The 20,118-nt window shown below is 41.3% G+C and overlaps 1 protein-coding gene across 5 annotated transcripts in view; it reads left to right on the forward strand.

Moving 5' to 3' along the window:
* Positions 1-20,118, forward strand: part of TNS2 (tensin 2) — a 107,320-nt gene that overhangs the window by 22,134 nt on the left and 65,068 nt on the right. The window contains exon 1 of one of the 5 annotated variants that reach the window (XM_069970185.1): positions 7,944-8,035. The exons of 3 other annotated variants lie outside the window; for them this stretch is intronic. In XM_069970185.1, coding sequence (XP_069826286.1) covers positions 7,970-8,035 — 66 coding nt within the window. In that variant the 5' untranslated portion in view covers positions 7,944-7,969. Of the gene's footprint in view, positions 1-7,943; positions 8,036-11,976; positions 12,036-20,118 lie in introns of those variants that run through there. One more of the 5 variants, XM_069970186.1, reaches the window with a different exon arrangement.

Genomic DNA, 20,118 nt, shown 5'->3' on the forward strand with positions numbered 1-20,118 from the left:
ATGCAGCTGTCAAAGTTGACAGCTGCATCCGATTACCGGACGCAGCGTCATCCCTGGTGTCTAGTGGGGAGATCGCTCCTCCGGGATGTTATCCCGGAGGAGCGATCTCCGCAAATGAAGCCGGCCGGGGACCGCTCCAAGATGGCGCCGTCCCCGGCTCGGCACTCGTTTACTTCCAGCTGCAGCAGCCGGAAGTAAACGAGTGCCTATCTCATGGATCTCTGCAGCATATCTATGCTGCAGAGATCTCTATGAGAGATCAAAGCACTTATACTAGAAGTCCCCCAGGGGGGCTTCTAGTATAAGTGTAAAAGTAAAAAAAAAAGTGTTGTTAATAGTAAAAAGCCCCCTCCCCTAATAAAAGTCTGAATCACCCCCCTTTTCCCAGGTTATAAATAAAAGTAAATAAATAAATACATAAACAAACATGTTTGCTATCGCCGCGTGCGTAATCGCCCGAACTATTAATTAATCACATTCCTGATCTCGCACGGTAAATGGCGTCAGCGCAAAAAAATCCCAAAGTGCAAAATTGCGCATTTTTGGTCGCATCAAATCCAGAAAAATTGTAATAAAAAGCGATCAAAAAGTCGTATATGCGCAATCAAGGTACCGATAGAAAGAACACATCATGGCGCAAAAAATGACACCTCGCACAGCCCCATAGACCAAAGGATAAAAGCGCTATAAGCCTGGGAATGGAGCGATTTTAAGTGTTGTATATTTGTTGACAATGGTTTAAATTTTTTACAGGCCATCAGATACAATATAAGTTATACATGTTACATATCGTTTTAATCGTAACGACTTGAGGAACATATATAACAAGTCAGTTTTACCCCAGGGCGAATGGCGTAAAAACACATTTCCCCCAAATAAACAAAATGCGTTTTTTTTTTCAATTTCACCACACTTTAAATTTTTTTCTGGTTTCGCAGTGTACTTTATGGAAAAATTCAGCCTGTCATTGCAAAGTACAATTAGTGACGCAAAAAATAAGGGCTCATGTGGGTCTCTAGGTGGAAAAATGCAAGTGCTATGGCCTTTTATGCACAAGGAGGAAAAACCGAAAACGCAAAAATCGAAATTTGCTCTGTCCTTAAAGGGTTAAAGGGGTTATCCAGTGCTACAAAAACATGGCCACTTTTGCACCACCCTTGTCTCCAGATGTTTTTAGAGCGCTGGATAACCCCTCTAAGCTCTATTCACTTCAATGGAACTGAGTTCCAAAGCCCCACCCAACCTGGAGACAAGAGTGGTGCTGTCTCTGGAAGAAAGTGGCCATGTTTTTCTAACGCTGGATAACCCATTTAATGCCATTTAGTGTGGCCAAAGGCTGACATGTTAGATCCAATGCACATTATTTACTAATGTTATACGGCCATAAGTGACACACCCCTGGTCCTCCAATTGATGGAAATATGATTCATCAGACCAGGCCACCTTCTTCCATTGCTCCATGGTCCATATCTGGTGATCACAAGCTCTATGTAGACACATTTAGTCTTGTATAAAGATCAACTATACAGTACCATATGCATCAAGCTGTGATGTAAATAGTACAGTAGAGTCAATGCCAAGCTTGTGGGGTTTTCTCGTGCAACTGTGTTGAAAATATGTGGGGAATGGTGTGATTGACGTAAACATCCAGCAAAAGGGGATTCTGGGAATGTAAGCAGCTCGCTAAAGAAAAGGGTCAGAGAAGGTTGTCAGGAATCATTCTGATAAATGGCGGAGCTCAGTCAAGAAATACTGGATACAATCCTGATGCTTCATCTCATGTGTCTGTAAAGCTGTTTCTGTAGCTGTAAAGATCTCATCTGTTTTTAAGGGGTGGCACACAGAATTGTGGCCTCCTGACCCCAGTGTATAGTAAGCAGTGTCGGACTGAGGTATCTGGGGCCCACCAATGAACAACCAGTGAGAGACAACATGTCATTCAGTGTATGTGCAGGTTCTAAAGCTGGGGGCCTACCGGAGGATTCTCCGGTCCTCTGGTGGGCCAGTCCAACACTGATAGTAAGCATTAGGTGATTGGTGGTTAGGTGGTTTGTCCTGTTGTTGTGCTTCTCTCCCCATATGGTGGCTTTCAAGATGATGACCATGGCATAAAAGATAGGCCCCCTTAACCATTACTTGCTGGGATAGTTAGATGTCTCCTCTGGCTTTGCCCCTTCATACAACAGATGTCTGTATTACCTTTTGTAAAAACTGGATGCCAGTGGAGCTGGTTCTTAAACAAAAGCCCAAGGGACCCACAAAAAAACTCAGAAGGTTACCGACCATTTTGAGGAGTACACTACCAGCCATATACGAGCAGGTACCAACTTCACACCGGTGTGCTGGATTAGCAGTGGCGTCATGACAAATTACATCACTGGCCGAGTAGTGCACCACACAGGGTCTTCAGGGTTCCAGATTAGTGCTATGGCAGATCCCTGTGGCCTTACAATGGTTGTCACTCATTATAATTCATTTATTCACTGCAGGTCATATCACATGGCAGTATACCCAGACTGTTGTTATCAAGCACTGCTTCCCATCCATCTTCACTGTCTATTTCCTCCTTTACATGATATGCTGTCCATACTGACAGTACTGGTTGGTTACAGTCCAAAGAGATGACACCCCAACCTACATGGCCTAGTTATGTGTCATCTGTATAGACATTGTTATGGATGCCTTACTGGAGCTTCTAGTTGAATTGGGTTTCCCCATCATGATGTTCTATAAAGCCATGGGCACAATCTGATGAGTGTTAAACTATATGAGTGAATGTGTAAAACACACAGTTATTTGCAGCTAGAAATTAATTTCAATATATAAGATGTCTGCTCAATCCCAAAACACTGAGAAATGTTATACAAGAAGGAGTCCAGCATAGCACAGACAGACGGTTAAGAGTTAAAAGGGTGAAAAATGAGGTTAGGATAAAAATATAAAAAAATGACCCCTTATTTAGATATTTGGCTGGTAGTAAGAAGGTCCTTTATTGATGCATTTGTTACGGTACCAAGAAGATTGGAGGATTTAGGGAACACTTATTGAGCTGGTTTGGGCCCATCAGAGAATGGTTGGTGTTGTTCCTGTTATGCCAAACTTGGGAAACTAGTTCAAAAACTAATCAAGAGGCAGTATCTTGTTTGCCTGTTGTGATTAGGGTTTGACTATTTTGGTATTACTTGGTGACCTCTTTGGTAACGGCACATCCCATTATTCACTTATCTCATTGTTATCATCACAAATGAGGTTTCAATCCTTTTTATTTTTGTCAGTCTGTGGCCATCAGCAGGACATGAGGCATGCTGGGTACCTCTAATCTGGTGATGGCCAAGGGTCTACTGACTCCATGTCTTTACCTAAAGGCAAAAGTCAGCTGATTCAACTCTGTACACTAAGGGTTCTATCACACCAAACTATTATCAGCCATATTACCAGCCATTCCGGCCGATAATCATTTGGAGTAATAGTTCTTGTTAAAAGACCACTGTCAGCTGACATGCACAATGTTGGCTGATTGTGGTCTTTCAACATGTTGAAAAATCACGATAACATTAGTCTGCTGCATGTCGCTCCATGTAATAGCCCGCCGCTGACTTCAATCGCCCTCCTGCACGCTGTTGGTGCGTGTAATAGCACAGGCAGCGAGAGGGGAATGAGGAGGAAGCAAGTGCTGACGTGACAGATCGGCACTTGCTTTGTCCCCTATATCGTGCCATGTAATGCTGCCTTAAAATTGTGGTTTACTCTGGTTTTAAAGCATGGTCGTAGCTGAAGTGGACTTCAAGTATATGGCCATAATCCACTTACATTTAAAGTGCCTTTAAGAATTGGTGTCGGAAGCCTAGAAGAAAAAAATGTGAAATTGTTTTAGCAATTGCCCAAAAAAAGTGACGATTGAAAAGAAACAGCAATAAAACCAATAATAAAATGCCCCCCAAATCTTTTTCAACCTTGATGCACTAAACCTTGTCTATCTTAATTAAGTTGTAATAGAGAGCTCTCAACACATGCTTTCTATAAGTATCCGACACATCAAAAATAGACATTCTCAGCAATGGTTATAAATAAATACAAAGACACTTGTATAGAATAGACAGACCTTAACAGACTGAGGAGACCACTATAACTCTAGAGCAGAAAAATAGAGCACAGTTGGATATTATTATTATTATTATTATTATTATTATATAATTCATTTTTTAATTTTTTTATTTCAACAAGTGTCAAACAAGGGACCAGGCCAGACAAGCATGAATACACTGTGGTACAAAACCCAGACAGAAGTGAGTCATTAATACATATACATAGCCCAACACAATGAGAGAAACCAAGTAAAGTATGAGACTTATAGTGGGGTAGGCCCACAGCACCCGTCCAACAGTTTCACATTTTGTAGTGGACGCAAAGAAGCATCCCATCAGTACAGAATAGAGCAAGCTGTTAGATGGGGAAAGAGAGGGGGCAAAGTGGAAAAAAAGGTAGGGAAGTCAGGAAAGCGGGAAATAGAAGGTAAGGGGCACAATTTTTTTTAATTATCTATATATATAGAAACAAAACCCATGGGCTGAAAAATAATAAACAGAAAACTTTTTATTACTTTGTAACTTGATGTTGGATGGTATATGTAATAATTTGCCTTGTTATTAAGGGTATTGTAAAAGAACTTAAGAACTTGGGCCTCCTCAGTTGACATTCAGTATGCTAATGGTTACCATTGATGGGATAATAAATTAAATGACCTTACTTTCTATAACTTAATTACCATAAAGCACAACATGACTTGTGTACCAAGCAGGCAACAGCTTAGCACTGCAGCGAGGCAGGACTGCCCTGGTGCATATGACATACACTTTTTCTCTTTCTTTGATTCCCAAGTCTAGGACTGAACATAGGGAAAAATAATGGGCAATGGGCACTATATTATCAATCAGGCAACTGTCTTAAAATGTACTTGCCCCATATCGCTCCATAGAAAAATAATAGAGCGGCGGGTCACGTGCCGACCTGCAACCCTATTCTCAATAAAGGTACACGGGGGCGATCTAGAGATCGCTAGGGGGCACAGTGGTGGGACCCCCTGAGATCTCTTACTTGTCCCCTATCCTGTGGATAGGGGACATGTCAGTTTCAATCGGAGAACCCCTTTAATTTACAAATGCATCTATGGCACTAGAATTGAGGCTCAGCTAAATAAAGTGACTGTGTGGGAAAGTAGAGCATACCAAAGCCATAGCTAATCATTTTTTTTTTTTGTTTTTTGTAGTAGTTTAGAATCTTCCATATATTTGTTTCCTCTTATTTTCCCCAGATGACCACCATTTTGGCCTTGTGCTCAAGACCTGAAGAAACTGAAATCACGAAATCTTGTTGCCACAGGACTATCCATGTAGACAACCGCAAGTGCAATAGTGGGTCTGTGAAGACTCACCCTGCATTCTTTAAAAAAAATAGAGAGTACATTGTTCAGAGAATTCCTTTAGGAAGACAAAGTATTTGTCTTGTTCAGCATAACTTGGTAACCTGTCACCTTTAAGAAAGGAAACAGGAACTAGGCTTGGAAGGATGAGATGTTTTGTACTGGGCCATAATCTTATAGGTGGTTCTTTCCTGCTTCTTATAACCTAGGTCAGTTTCATGGGGTTTCTAAATTCAGTGTATTCTTCTAAACTGGACATATTTAGCATCGGTTGTTAATGGTAGGGTTGCCGTGAGGCGACCCTCCCCCAAGTATGTTGTCTATATGGTTTTCCATAGGAGACAACCCCTTTATATGGGTTTTCTATGAAGTTATGCTATAATTCAGTGAATTTAAAGAATAATCCCCCTAATCTGGCCTATAGATAGCACCCACAAATTCCTACATAGCTTTCCAGGTTACAGGGGAGTGCTGCTTTGGAGAAATGCTCTATAGGCACCATCACTATTTGAACAATAGCAGCACTCCACTGGAGCTTTACTGATGCCTCTGGCTTTAAAGTTACTCTGTACCCACAATCCGACCCCCCCAAACCGCTTGTACCTTCAGATAGCTGCTTTTAATCCAAGATCTGTCATGGGGTCCGTTTGGCAGGTGATGCAGTTATTGTCCTAAAAAAACAACTTTTCAACTTGTAGCCCTGTGTCAAACTGGCGTTGCCTAGATTGTGTATGCATTAGGTTGGCACAACCTCCCCATCCCTCCTCCCCACCCTCTTCATCATTAGGAATGCTCCAGGCAGATTGTCTCTTATTTATCAGCTGTGTGAATACCACACATGGGCTGGATCGTTAAGGCACCTGTGCAATGTTCACAGCAGATGAATAGGAAAAATCCTGCCAGTGGCATTCCTAATGATGAAGAGGGCGGGGAGGAGGGACATAGGGGTGGTGCAAGGTTAGATCACAGATACCCTAGGCCACGCCAGTTTGACACAGGGCTGCAAGTTTGAAAGTTGTTTTTCAGGGCAATAACTGCATCACCTGCCGAACGGACCACAGGACAGATCTTGGATTAAAAGCAGCTATCTGTAGGTACAAGTGGTTTTTGGGGGGGAGAGATTGTGAGTACAGAGTCGCTTTAAAGGGGTTATCCAGTGAAAATCTCTTGCTTTCAAACCAACTGGTTTCAGGAAGTTAATTAGATTTGTAATTACTCAAGTCTCAAAATTGCAAGTCTTCCCATACTTATCAGATGTCCTGCAGAAATGTTTTATTTTCAGTCTGACACACTACTCTCTGCTGCCACCTCTGTCCGAGACATGAACTATCCAGAGCAGCCGCAAATCCCCATAGAAAACCTTTCCTGCTCTGGACAGTTGTCTCGGACAGAGATGTCAGCAGAGAGCACTGTGTCAGACCGAAAAAAAACATTTCCTGCAGGACATACAGCTGCTGATAAGTATGGGAAGACTTGAGATTTTTAAATAGAAGTAAATTACAAATCAATATAACTCTCCGAAACTAGTTGACGATTTCGCTGGATAACCCCTTTAACAGCATACAACTCCCCGGTGATTAGCACCATATAGTAGTAACAGATTTACAACCACAAGGACATTGAATTTAACATACCCCATGGCATAAGTCTGAATACCTATATGCAGGTACCCTGTCAAATAACAACACAGCGTGAGCACATCTGGATGACTGCGCTATAGATGGCTTATCTCACTGGTTCTTTGACCAGAACATCAGGTCATCTTCTTCTTTCAGCAATGTGCTTTGAGATAGATGGTGAGTTCAGTGCCGTCAGTATTAGATCAAAGAACATTTCTCTCTGAAATAACTGGAAATGTAAATCCCTGGCTTTTCCTCCTGTGTGAAGTCTATTAATATGATATCCTGTAATTTCTCACTTATTTTGTCTCTGACATTGTTACTGTATATTGACAAACCCCTCTCCTGCTGCTCAGCCTCTCTGTGTCAGTCCTTACTGTAGATCTCGCATTGTATTTCTAAACATCAGAATAAACTGCTGTTGTGCCGCAATGTATGGGCTATGCTGTTCTCTACAAATGAGTGGCATGATTAAAGTGCAGCACAATGCATGGATGCCTGGTGGATTAGCTCTCTAGCTCTCTACTCACATGCAGATGGTAAAAAAACATGTTATATATAAACCAGCATACTGGAGGGACATACAAAGCATTGCTGGGTTATATTTAGAAAATGCTGCTGATTGATACTCCAGGCCCTTTGTTAGATCCCAGAAAATGTCATCCCAGCCTTCCAATCTGGTCCCCTACATAGCAGCATATATGTAAATGGAGATGGCAGTGCAGCGGTTAAGTCCTATGCTTAAGTTTAGGTGGGGAGGAAATGTGAGCTTTGTCTTTCAGGAAAGGCTAGTTCCCCCCATCATGTCCTTCCCCCCCAACATCACATCCTCTGTCCGCCCTGATCGGCCACCACTCCCTGCACAGCCCCCCACACTGACTACACACACAGCTCCTTCAGAGCGCAGCCTGAGGGGTGCTGAAAGTTAACCATGAAGCCTAGGAGGTCTTTTCAGGAGGTGCTGAGAGGGCTGAGCAGGAGTTTCAGCTGTACCACGGTATGGGAAGGGGGGTCTGCATCTAACATGGAAGGGCACAGGGAGCATGTACTTGTGTCTAATACATTTGTACCGTAGAAGTTTGAACACTCTATCTATGAGATGGAGATATGCATGAAGTGTGGGAGAACATAGTGGGTTTCTATGAGGCTGCATGTGATGGAAGGAAGGAGAACTGGATACGCATGTAATGGGATGGATTCTAGCAGTGGAATCTGTGTTCCTGACTATGGTGATTGTTTACTACTACGACTACTGGTGCAGTCTGACATGACGTCTACTAGGGAGAAGGGCAAGACTCTACCAACAGTCCCCATAGGACCAATGCCCAATTAGACCATTGTTATGACTGAAAGGGGTAAGCAGTAGAGGTAGTTTGGAAAGAATCTTCACCTTGCATAAAGGACACATGTTTGGATGACATTTGTTTGTATAAATGCCACCATATTAGTTATCATTACTGGTGACCAAGCATGGCTAATGCATATGTGTGCCAATGGATCACTGTCCACTATTATCAGGATAATTCATATCTGTATACATGTCCCGTGACTCCATGGTAACGTTTTATGACTTTGGTATATACCGTATACTCTGAGCTATAATTCACGCAGCTTTGTCTGGGAAATGTTTCTGGGGTGGAGCGCTGCTTGTTTACATACATTCAGTCACATAGTCAGGATACATACACTGGTCCCGATGGACGGACAAATCCCACATGGATGTATTACTAAGTAGCACCACACCCCCTTCTAGCTCAGGTTCTTGAGATCTGCATGTGCTGGCTACCGACTGTGATAGTACATAATGTACTGTAGTTTTTAATATATCACCTTTGTCAATGTAGTCGCTGAGCAAAGAGGGGTATTCCCATCACAACTAATATAGTTATACTTGTAGAGCTCATCATGTTAAATATTTTTGCACATACATTCATACTTCTCCTGATATGCTGCTCTTTCCCCAACATTGTTGACATCTTGTCAATGGTTCACCACTCTGTTCTAAAAGCAGTGGTCTGGCTGACATATATATAGCTATAATGTAGATGTATAGAGGTACAGTGTATAATATATATATATATATATATATATATATATATACATATATATATATACACATACTGCAGCTATATATGTATATCAGCCAGACCACTGCTTTCAGAACAGAGTAGTGGTTGGGAACCTAGACAACAAGATGTCAACAATGGAAGGGGAAGAGTGGTATACTGTATCATGATATATATCAAGCCCTACATGTTTAACTACGTACGTTGACATGGGAATACCCCTTTAAGCAATGTATTATACTGTATGATGGTGCATGTGTTCATATACACACATGCATATGTCATGGCTGGTGTCATGCTGTGTATGTCTTATGGTCCATTTTGTAGTTCTGCATCTGAACCTCTTTAAGGGTTCCTCTGCACCAAACCTAGATAGATTTCTCTAGGAGGTTTTATTACCATCATGTGAAACTGATCTAAGTGTGCACTGCATGTATAGATTTAGGCTTCTAGACTTGTTATATGGACATATGTGTGTATTCACTAGTGGATACATATAGCATCAAGCTATGCTACATATTCAGTATAAAGATTTAGGGGCTTTTCCATTTAAAACAACTTCGAGCAGCAAAGCTATGGGATCTGAGGTTGTTCCAAGTCTTTTAAAGCTCAGAGCTGAATCCAGAGCTTTCAGCGGAGCAGGGTATCATTGACAGTACTGTGTATGTCAGGGAGTTACGCAATGTGCAAAACTGTGCTCTCTTTATTCTACATTACTCTATCATGGTTGATGTACAGGAACTAGGATACTAAGCTGAATTGTATAGGGCTATGATGATATTTTTCTGTATTCTTTACTCCATGTGTTGATCATATCGATCTCTCTGAAGCAGCCATAACTCTAATATACATTTGACATGGGCCTTCTTGCTAGGTTGAGTGGCTTGGTTGAGCTCCTAGTGGTGACACTTGATGCCAAGCAGCTACATTTATTGGATTATTTAGCTGTGAAAGTGGCTGCCTCAGCAATATGCTAAACGTCACCTTTTTTATATATGCACCTTGCATGATCCAGATATTTAATATGGTGCACACCTGCTGAAGAACACACGCCATTTTTTGTCTATATGGATAGAACTGCTGAGAGGTCAGAATAAGCTACACAATAGATGATCCCATTCAGATGATGGAAGAGATACCTGTGTGTGTGTTCTCTGAATACTTTCTGACATGTCAGCCCATCATGCATGTTATCGCCTCCTGCCTCGTGTTTATCATTGACTCATTAACCAAGGCTCACCAGGCAACGCTGTCTCCAGCCTCGTACAGGAGTTATCTGTTAACTGCTTCTCAGTAACAACAGGGCCATGGGTGAAAGGTGTTTGTTTTCAAGATTTATATGGAATAGGGAAAAAAGAAGCTATTTTAGTTTGGGATAATACACCAGCATTGTCTATGGCAGCGATGGGGAACCTTGGGCCCTCCAGTTGTTGCAAAACTACAACTCCCATCATGCCTGGGAGTTGTAGTTTTGCAACAGCTGCAGGGCCGAAGGTTCCCCATCCCTGGTCTATGGTGTCCTGTGACCCTCAGAGGAAATACATTTGAGCCCAGTTTTCTAAATTATGTGCACTTTTAGTTGCATTAGGGGAAATTTATCAAACATGGTGTAAAGTGAAACTTGCTCAGTCGCCCCTAGCAACCAATCAGAATCCACCTTTCATTCCTCATAGACTCTTTGGAAAATGAAAGGTGGAATCTGATTGGTTGCTAGGGACAACTGAGCCAGTTTCACTTTACACCATGTTTGATAAATCTACCAATGTATCCATTGTTGTTATGATTAGATGCATTACATGCAAGACATGTTATTAATATAGGCCACATGAGACATCACATTATCTCTTATCTATAAACAACCCATAAAGGATAGACCCTAGTGACAAGTGACTGGCCAGAGACAGTGACAACTGACATTGACTCCTGCTGGACTTCAGGGGCCTTGTTGTATTCGGGCCCATCATTGTGTATTCGGGCCCATCATAGAGATGTCACAGTGGCTGACGTGGGTCCTCTGTGCCACCATAGGGCAAAGGGGCTGCACTGTAGGGGTTATTATTTATCCACTGGGGCAATCCCTTGCTATCAGTGTCCTGGATGGTGGTAGATGGAAGGACTTGTGATGGTACATGTGCAGTAAGAAATCATAACACCTGTTGCAGTAGAATAGGTAACTTTACTGAGCTTCACAAAGTGAAGGCACGTCCGTGGCTTGAACAGCTTGAACAGTTCCAACAACAATACATGGAATAGCAGATAGTAGATGGCACTAAATGAGTTGCCCACATGTGGTGAGAAGAGTAAGGGTACTATTACACCAAGCAATTTTCCGACGACTAACAATTAACGATAAATGATCTTAAACGACTGCTAAGGCAAACGACCCGAAATCGTTCGCCCAAGTACACAAAACGATGATCGTTATTTATGATTGTTCTTGCGGTGGTTAAGTCGTCTCTATTGCGTACGTTTCAGCTGTGAATTCTTATTCCACCGAACGATGAGCGAACGATCAAACGATAAAAATAGGTCCGGATCCTATTAAACGATCAACGATTTCTCGTTGGTCGTTTAATCGTTGCCTGCTATTACACGAAATGATTATCGTTCAAATCCGAACGATTTAACGATTTTCGAACGATAATCATTCCGTGTAATACCACCCTAAGACTGCAGGTTGGCTCCCAGCAGTAGAAGGTGGTCTAGCCCGGTTGGAGGCTTACAAAGGCACAGAAAGCTAAGAGGTTCTTTAAAAAATCAGTCCTTTAGATCAAGGCAAAGTTCACAGAATGTGTTTGAGAAGGCAGCCTAGTAGACAATGCTTGGTACACACAACCCTGGCAGTCTTTGACAACAAAATGTGATTCCAACTTTAGACAGTAACTTGGACTTCAACTACCAACTCAAGACATGAGATCCTGGATTTCTGAGGTCAGAAAAAGCTAGGTTTTTATAAACTACTTAATTGAACTAACTATTGACTGGCAATGATTAGTTTCAGCCCCACTGGACAGTGGCGGATATATCACTTGTGCAGCCTGTTCATCTGCACAGGGGCGCAGGCCAACAGAGGGGCCCCCAGGTTCAGACTCAGCCTAGTGGGCCCCTCCACTGCCCCGGGCCTCGCTGCATAGCTGATACCATCTGCCAATACGTGGTAATATACAAGAATACAATTTAACAATATGAAATTAATTTGCATACATACAAGAATTACTCAGATTATGTTTCATCAAACCATACTGATGCCTGTATTAGGACATTGCATTAGGGCATCCACATTAGTACAGTAGTTGACCAGTCTTACCTCCACTCACCATATTCATGCTTCTTTATAGCTTTTGTTGACATCTTGTAGTCAGTTTTCGCTTGTATCAGAAAGAACAACTATACACCATTCTAGCCAGATGAGTGCAAATATAGGGAGGAAGGGAAGATTTATCGGACAAGAAAACAACAGAGAACATCTGTTGGCCATGCTTAAAAATTATTCTCAGTCATTGCTTGTTATTGTAACAAAACTGACGTCTAAGCCCGTAGTGTCCGGCCTATTCTGAGCCTTAATGACCAAGCAATGTTTTTAATTTTTTTCATTGTCGCATTCCAAAAGCCGTAACACTTTTATTTTTCTGTTGACACAGCTGTATGTGGGCTTTTGTAGGACATATAAAACTTTTTGATCATTTTTTTGGGAGGCAAGATTAACAAAAAACATTAAAGGGACGCTGTCATTACTTTCTTGCTGTTGAGCCATAAGTCATAAAGATGGTCCCTGGCTGCTTCTCCCTAGATCACAAGCCTTGATTGATAAATCTCTCCCTGCTTGGTTATGGGGTAAAGTCACATGGCGTTAGATATGGAGATCCTGGAGGTCAGGACAATAGAGTTTCATTAAAGGGGTTGGCCACTTTATAGTAAAATTGCTCAGTGTACAGTATTAGTAACTACTCACTGTATATACTGACAGCAGCTTCCTGTGTACCTCATAGAGCTAAAATCAGACTCCCCTTCTCCAGGCTGTGCTGCCCTGTTCTGTGGTGAGTCTGTCCATAAGATGGCCGACATGGAGGAGCAGTGTCAACCACTGAGCCTGTAAGTGACTGTTGAGGACACTGGCGGTGGGGCTTATGGTGGTTTTACACGGAGCGATAATTCGCCCAATTGCACGATTAACGATTTTGAATGAACAATGTTTTTTTTATAACGATCAGCGTTTAGACAGAATGATACATCGTAAGGAAAAATCGTTATGCGATCGTTTTGCGATTGCTTAAGCCTATCTCACACATAGGTGAAATCGTTGAAAGAATGTTTACACAGAACGATCTGCAAATTTTTTGCGAACGATCAACGACAATTTGAGAACATGCTGAAAGATCAAAATGAACGATTTCTCACTCGTCACTTGATCGTTCACAGTGTTTACATGGAACGATTATCGCTCAAATGCGATCGTTAACGCGCAAATTCGAACGATAATCGTTTCATGTAAAACCACCAATAGTCACACGCTCCTCCATGTTTGGCGGGGGGGCATAGTCACACGCTCCTCCATGTTAGCCATTAAGGTATCCGCAAACATTCAAAAACAAGGGCCCATAAGTGCCTGCTCATTGAACAGAACATGTTTATAATGCCTGTTATTCAAATTGTTTACTTAACAAAAAATGCAGTTTCTATGCAGAGCATTTACTGTAAAAGCTTTTTCTTGCGTCGATGTCTTGTAACTTGGATATAAACAATGTAAATTATCATCCTAATTTCTGCAGCCATCCCAAGGGACATGTAGAGTTGTCAGCTAGATAAAAGTTTGTTGGACCTGCGGCCATCTCTCCTAATCACCCATAAGCATGCACGCTATCAGCCAAGGTTCATGTTATCTTTTTGCTATGCACAAATATCCTAATGAATGCAAAACTAAAACTTCAAAAAGTATGCATTATTTTTCATTTGATGCATTTTTTGGCTCCAAATTGCATCTTAGGCTATATCCACTCAATGTAGTATTGCAAAGTAGCTATCAAAAATAATAAAATAATAAATAAAGTATAGAGTTATAGTAAAAGCCCTTTATCAACTACATCTTGTTAACCTCATATTATGTGGCAGACGAGCTGTGGGTTTGTTTTGCCATCTGTAATTCATCAGTAACACTTTAGTGCATAGAAAAGGGGTTTAAAAAAATTTGCTGTGGTGTTTCACCTATTACTATGGCAATGGTTGCCGAAAAATCTGCAGTGAAATGGAGTTTAATGATTTCAAACCCTAGTCCCTCTAGAGTTATGAGTCCAGTGGGTGGTCATGCGTCACTACATGCGATCATAGTCAGTATTAGGGTCATTGTACATAGAAAGATTATCTGACAGATTATCTGCCAAAGATTTGAAGCCAAAGCCAGGAATGGATTTGAAAAGAGGAGAAATCTCAGGCTTTCCTTTATGACCTGATGTCCGTTTATAGTCTGTTTTTGGCTTCGGCTTCAAATCTTTGGCAGATAATATGTCAGATAATCTTTCTGTGTAAATGGACCCTAATACCCAGTGCCTAATAAATATGATGCTTACTTAGGCTGGGTTCACACACAGTATATTTCAGGCAGTATTTGGTCCACATGTCAGGTCCTCATAGCAACCAAAACCAGGAGTGGATTAATAACACAGAAAGGATCTGTTCACACAATGGTGAAATTGAGTGGATGGCCGTCATATAACAGTAAATAACTGCCATTATTTCAATATAACAGCCGTTGTTTTAAGATAACAGCAAATATTTGCCATTAAATGACGGCCATCCACTCAATTTCAACATTGTGTGAACAGAGCCTTTCTGTGTTTTCAATCCACTCCTGGTTTTGGTTGCTATGAGGACCACAATACTGACTGATATATATGTAGTGTGAACCCAGCCTTAAGTCAGAAATCCAAGGAGAAACCCTGAGACACCTGATGCTAAGTCCTGTAGGTTTTGCAGTTTTGGACAAAGATCAGCCCCATGTATTTTTTTTTGTTTCCCCCACTCTATTCCCATTATAGATAATGAGTGGAGTTCAGAAAGACTGTGATATGGAATATTTAAGAATACGGCAACAAACTGTGTCAAATTCCCAAGCACTATTAGATCCTCAGTTAGGCTGCCTTCACTTGATCTGCTGCCGTCTTTCGGCGGAATAGGAGCAGTGGCAGCAGACCGCTACTATCTCCTATGGGCTGCCCAGACGATCTAGCGATCACCCGGGCAGCCCCCTGCAGCTCCCCTCACCCCCCTCCCGACTACTGTTCGCTGCCGACAGATGTAATAGCTGACAGCGCTTGTTTGCTCCTCTTCCCTAGTAATAGGGGCCTTAAACTCCATGATTTCCCATTTGTGGAGCAGCTACAGGATAAATTAGCTGTTTTGTTTGTTTTTTGTTAAATTTTGTTTGTTTTTTGTGCACTTTACCATACAGGCAGTGCAGATAAATCAGTTTTGATAACCATAGTCAGTATTTTTAACCAAAACTAGGAGTTGGGACCAAAAAAAACTGACTGTAATTAAAATACAATAGTAATACTACATTACACCTACAGCATAGCAGGCATTATTCTGCTTTCCTGCTAAATACATATTTAACTGATCAGACAATCACATACGTTTTGCTGTGATCTGTGGGTGGTTGCACATGACCTCTTGCCATAGTATGTTTTTGCCTCTTGCCGTGTATGTTTTTTAGTTTATGTAGTTGGTATCTCTAAAGGAACACATAACAGGACAATCCCTACCTTCCTACCAGCCACATTTTTTCATAGTACTGATCTTGTAACCAGACTGCAAAACAAGCTGAGTTTCTGCAAATGTGAACATTATAGGTGGATTAAACATGCTATTTCAGGTGAGGGAACAAGCACTTCCTCAGGCCACTTTGGAAGTCAACATTGGCAAAGCTGAATACTTTTTCTGAGATCAACGTGAAGAACATTTAAAAAATATGTCCATGGCAGTCGGCCCCAGTGGTGGAAGCAGTCTTATTTCTAGTAGATACTGAATAGCTTTATTTTCTCTTAGTGGGCGCTGTTATGTTTATTTTTGGACTTTTATTGCTCTTTGGAGAACTCCTATACCTGTCACCATTTTATATGTGTGTAATTAGTTTCAGTTTATATTCTGTCTTGTGGACATTCAGGTATCTTTTTGATCAGGGATGGGGAACTTTTGGCCCTCCAGCTGTTGCAAAACTACAATATCCATCATGGCTGGACAGCCAAAGCTTCGCTTTTAGATCATATATGTATATCTTTGTGCATTTTTCTAGGAAACTATAGGGTCAGTTTGTGTCTTAATCAGTCTCAGGATGGAACTACAGTAAGGGCAAACATATTTAGTAGTAGGTCAGATGATATACCAGTCAGCTGCTAAATCCAGGCTGGGTTCACATGTAGCCATCATCATGTGACCACGGCCCCTTTGACATTCAAGTCATTTCAGATGAACCTCAGCAGTTTGCATGTTAATAGTAAACTCCTGTTTAACAAGCAAACTGCTGTTAGGCTGTGTTCACACACAGAGTTTCACTGCAGTTGTGGTGCAGCAGCATCTTCATAGAAATGATGCAGTACTGCAGTGTGTGCACACAGCCCTAGGACGGTTTCATACAAGCATATTACATGCACTTTTTTGGCATTTGTGTTACATACCTAAGTCCTGGCCTGACCGCCGCTCTGATGACCTTAACTGACAGCTGTAAAGTAATATAAAATGGGAGGATTCTTACAAATGATGTGGATGCTAGTTATCAAGGGTAGCTCTCATTTTCCGGCTTTGCATTGCCATATGGAAAGATTTAGCACCAGCGAGGTTAAAGGAGGTCGGTCCAAGAAATTAAAATATGCCTGGCCGTTTTATAGTATTCATGTGCCTGCATTTCCCTACCAAAACTTCATAAAGTATGTTCACAAGAGCTTAAGTAACCAGATCCTGAAAAGCAAAGTACTGGAAAGATTTCAGAGGTTTTGGGGTTATTTTTTCTTTCTTAGATAAAATTCTGTATAAAATGTATCCAGAATTTTTGCCCATGTAGGAGTGTATGATGAAAGGCACCTTATGCTGTGAATTTCCTCTATTTATTTTGGGTCATTTACAGGATTTTTCATGTTCAGAATTTCCACTTGTTATGTGGAAAAGCTTTAGGAACAACAGTTCACTTCACATAACACTTTAGAAGTTCGCTGGGGAAGTGGCACGGTGGACTTATGTATTCATCATTTGTGTAAAGGTGTCTGTCAGGACGGGCCATTGTTCTAAAATGTCACGCGTGTTAATCTGTCTTTATAATGTTACCCAGGAATTCTAGAAATGCAGAAACTGCTGTAACAAAATAGGTGTCATGGAGTCCGAGAAAGAGGCCCAGATAGACGTTCCCACTAAATAACCTCTGTAGTACAATTTAGGTGACCGGAAAAGGGCTAGTTATACAGATGGGATGTCAATCTGTACGATACACGCATGTACTCGCACCACCATCATTGACTTTAGTTACCTGAACATTTTCAACTAGTGACTATATTTAGAACATTTCCCAAACATATTCATGTATGTTTTGTGACTCAGCAGCTTGTTGTGCTATGCTTTAATGCCTGAGAAATACATGTATACATTTGGGAAATTACCCAAATTGTAGTCACTTGTTGACCACATTCAGGCCATAAAAATAATATGGCCTTTGCCAGCATGTGCATGTATATGTCGGCATTACATTAGGATAGATAACCAATGGGAATCCAGCCCCAGCATGGCTGCTGGGTTTCTTCTAGCTAGCACTGAGCAAAGAGCAAGGACCTCTTAGGTCAGTGTTCAAAAAGAGAACCGAGCGGTTAAGATTCCAATGTGGGAGAGGCACCTAGGCAATTGGCCCATCTTTCCCTACAGCCCTGTATATGCTCCTCCTGTCTGTGAACCTTTCCAACCCTCTTGCATTGATTCTCTTTGAAGTATAACTTAGGGCCCTATTCCACTGAACGATTATTGTTCAGATTATTGTTAAATTGTTCGAATCTAAACGATAATCGTTCGATTGAATAGCAGTTAACGACTAACGACCGAACGAGAAATCGTTGATCGTTTAATAAGACCTGGACCTACTTTTATCTTGCTCGTTCGCAAATCATTCGCATTGAATAAGAAGTCGTTCGGTCGTTCGCAGTAGTGACGAATGCAATAGCGATGACAAGACGACTGCAAGAACGATCATAAGTAACGATTATCTTTCCATGTAAATGGGTGAACGATTTCAGGGCTTTCATAATAGCGGTCGTTTGGATCGTTGATCATTAACGATTATACGAACGATAATCGTCCCGTGGAATAGGGTCCTTACTGTTTCTAAGGAGTCTTAGCAGTAGGACATGCTTCTTCTGTCTCCCTGATTGTACCCTATACATTGAGCAAACAAGTACCCCTCAGATCCTTTATAGTATTCCTATCGTAACTAACATACTCTAACTTTTAGGACTTGTTAAGTTTTCCTCTACCTGTTGTCTAGGTTTCCAACCACCTCTCTGCTCTAAAAGCAGTGTTATGCTATATCTATACATCTACAGTGTATATTTATATGTCAATATATCAGTGGGACCACTGTTTCAGAGCAGAGTGGTGGTTGGTAACCTAGACAATGAACTGTCAACAAGGGCCGCATATCAGGAGAAAGAGCCAAGTTTGCCAAATGACTGTATTTGCATATATATATATATATATATATATATATATATATATATATCTTGACAAGCCCTACAGGTATTGTGATGAGAACACCAATATACTCTGAATTAAACTTGTCTGGGCGACAGGATCCCTTTAAGTAAAGCTCATATAATGGAAAGTTTAATTGGAAACTGGTTTCGAATAGACAATGCAGCCCTTCTGCGTATATTGCAATTAGAACAATGAGTACAAGTAAACCAGTTTATAGGGGTATTTACAGGTCTGTATTAAGCCTTTGACACACCTGTATGTATTCATTTCTGTGAAAATAGCTACTAAGCATGGAGATCAGGTTTGCCAACCCTTATTTCAGGTCTTTTTGGCAGCAAAAATGTAGCATTATATACAGTATATTACTGCACCCTTTGTGCTCACATCCCAGCAACCCCCACCCCAGCTCATTATATACTTTATATCAGAAACACTGCACGGTCTTTACTAAACAACTCTTCTGTCAGTGCTTGTAGCTCCTCAATGAAACCTTCATTGATTATGGCAATCCAAGTGACGTGATTGTGTGTTATGTGATTGCACCAACTTCTAGTCACTAGTATTGTACAAATTGTCAAATCGTAACCATCACCAGCTTGGTGATCATGTCATTCAGATCACCAACCAGGCAGAGGAGGACATTTACTATGGCTAGGCTTCATCAAGCTGGCTCAATAGGACTCATTTACTAACAATCTGTCAATTTTAAGCAGTTATGCTGTCGGTTGTGTCTGGTTTTTCGTGTCAAATTCACTAATGTCTCACACGTCCTTAGTAAATCTAGAACGTTTTTCACAGGTCAAAACTAAAACCCGACCATCCCTCCACACTAGAAGTGGCCGGTTTTTAGAATAGAAAACCCAATAAAATTGACTGCTTGGTTAATAAATCTGTTGGTTGTGGCTGGTTTTAAAAACTCACCACAACCAACAGATTTATTAACCATCATTTTGGTTGACTATAATCTATGAAGGTTTAACTGAGGAGCTACAAGCACTGGCAAAAGAGTTGTTTAGTAAAGACTGTGCAGTGTTTCTGATATAAAGTATATATTGATCTGGGGCAGGGCTTGCTGGGATGTGTACGCGAGGGGTGCAGTAAAAACCCAACAAATCCATAACTTTTGTCCAAAAACATGCCAAGTGGGCATGTCATGGGACTGTCCTTTAAGTACACTCCCATGACATGCACACTTGGCGAGTTTTTGGACTAAAGTTATGGATTTGTTGGGTTTTTGGATAAATTGTGTCGCACACCTTAAATAGGTTGGAATCCTAAACCGACAGGGAAA

Source organism: Dendropsophus ebraccatus, chromosome 5, assembly GCF_027789765.1.
Source record: "Dendropsophus ebraccatus isolate aDenEbr1 chromosome 5, aDenEbr1.pat, whole genome shotgun sequence".
In the NCBI taxonomy this organism is placed as follows: domain Eukaryota; kingdom Metazoa; phylum Chordata; class Amphibia; order Anura; family Hylidae; genus Dendropsophus; species Dendropsophus ebraccatus.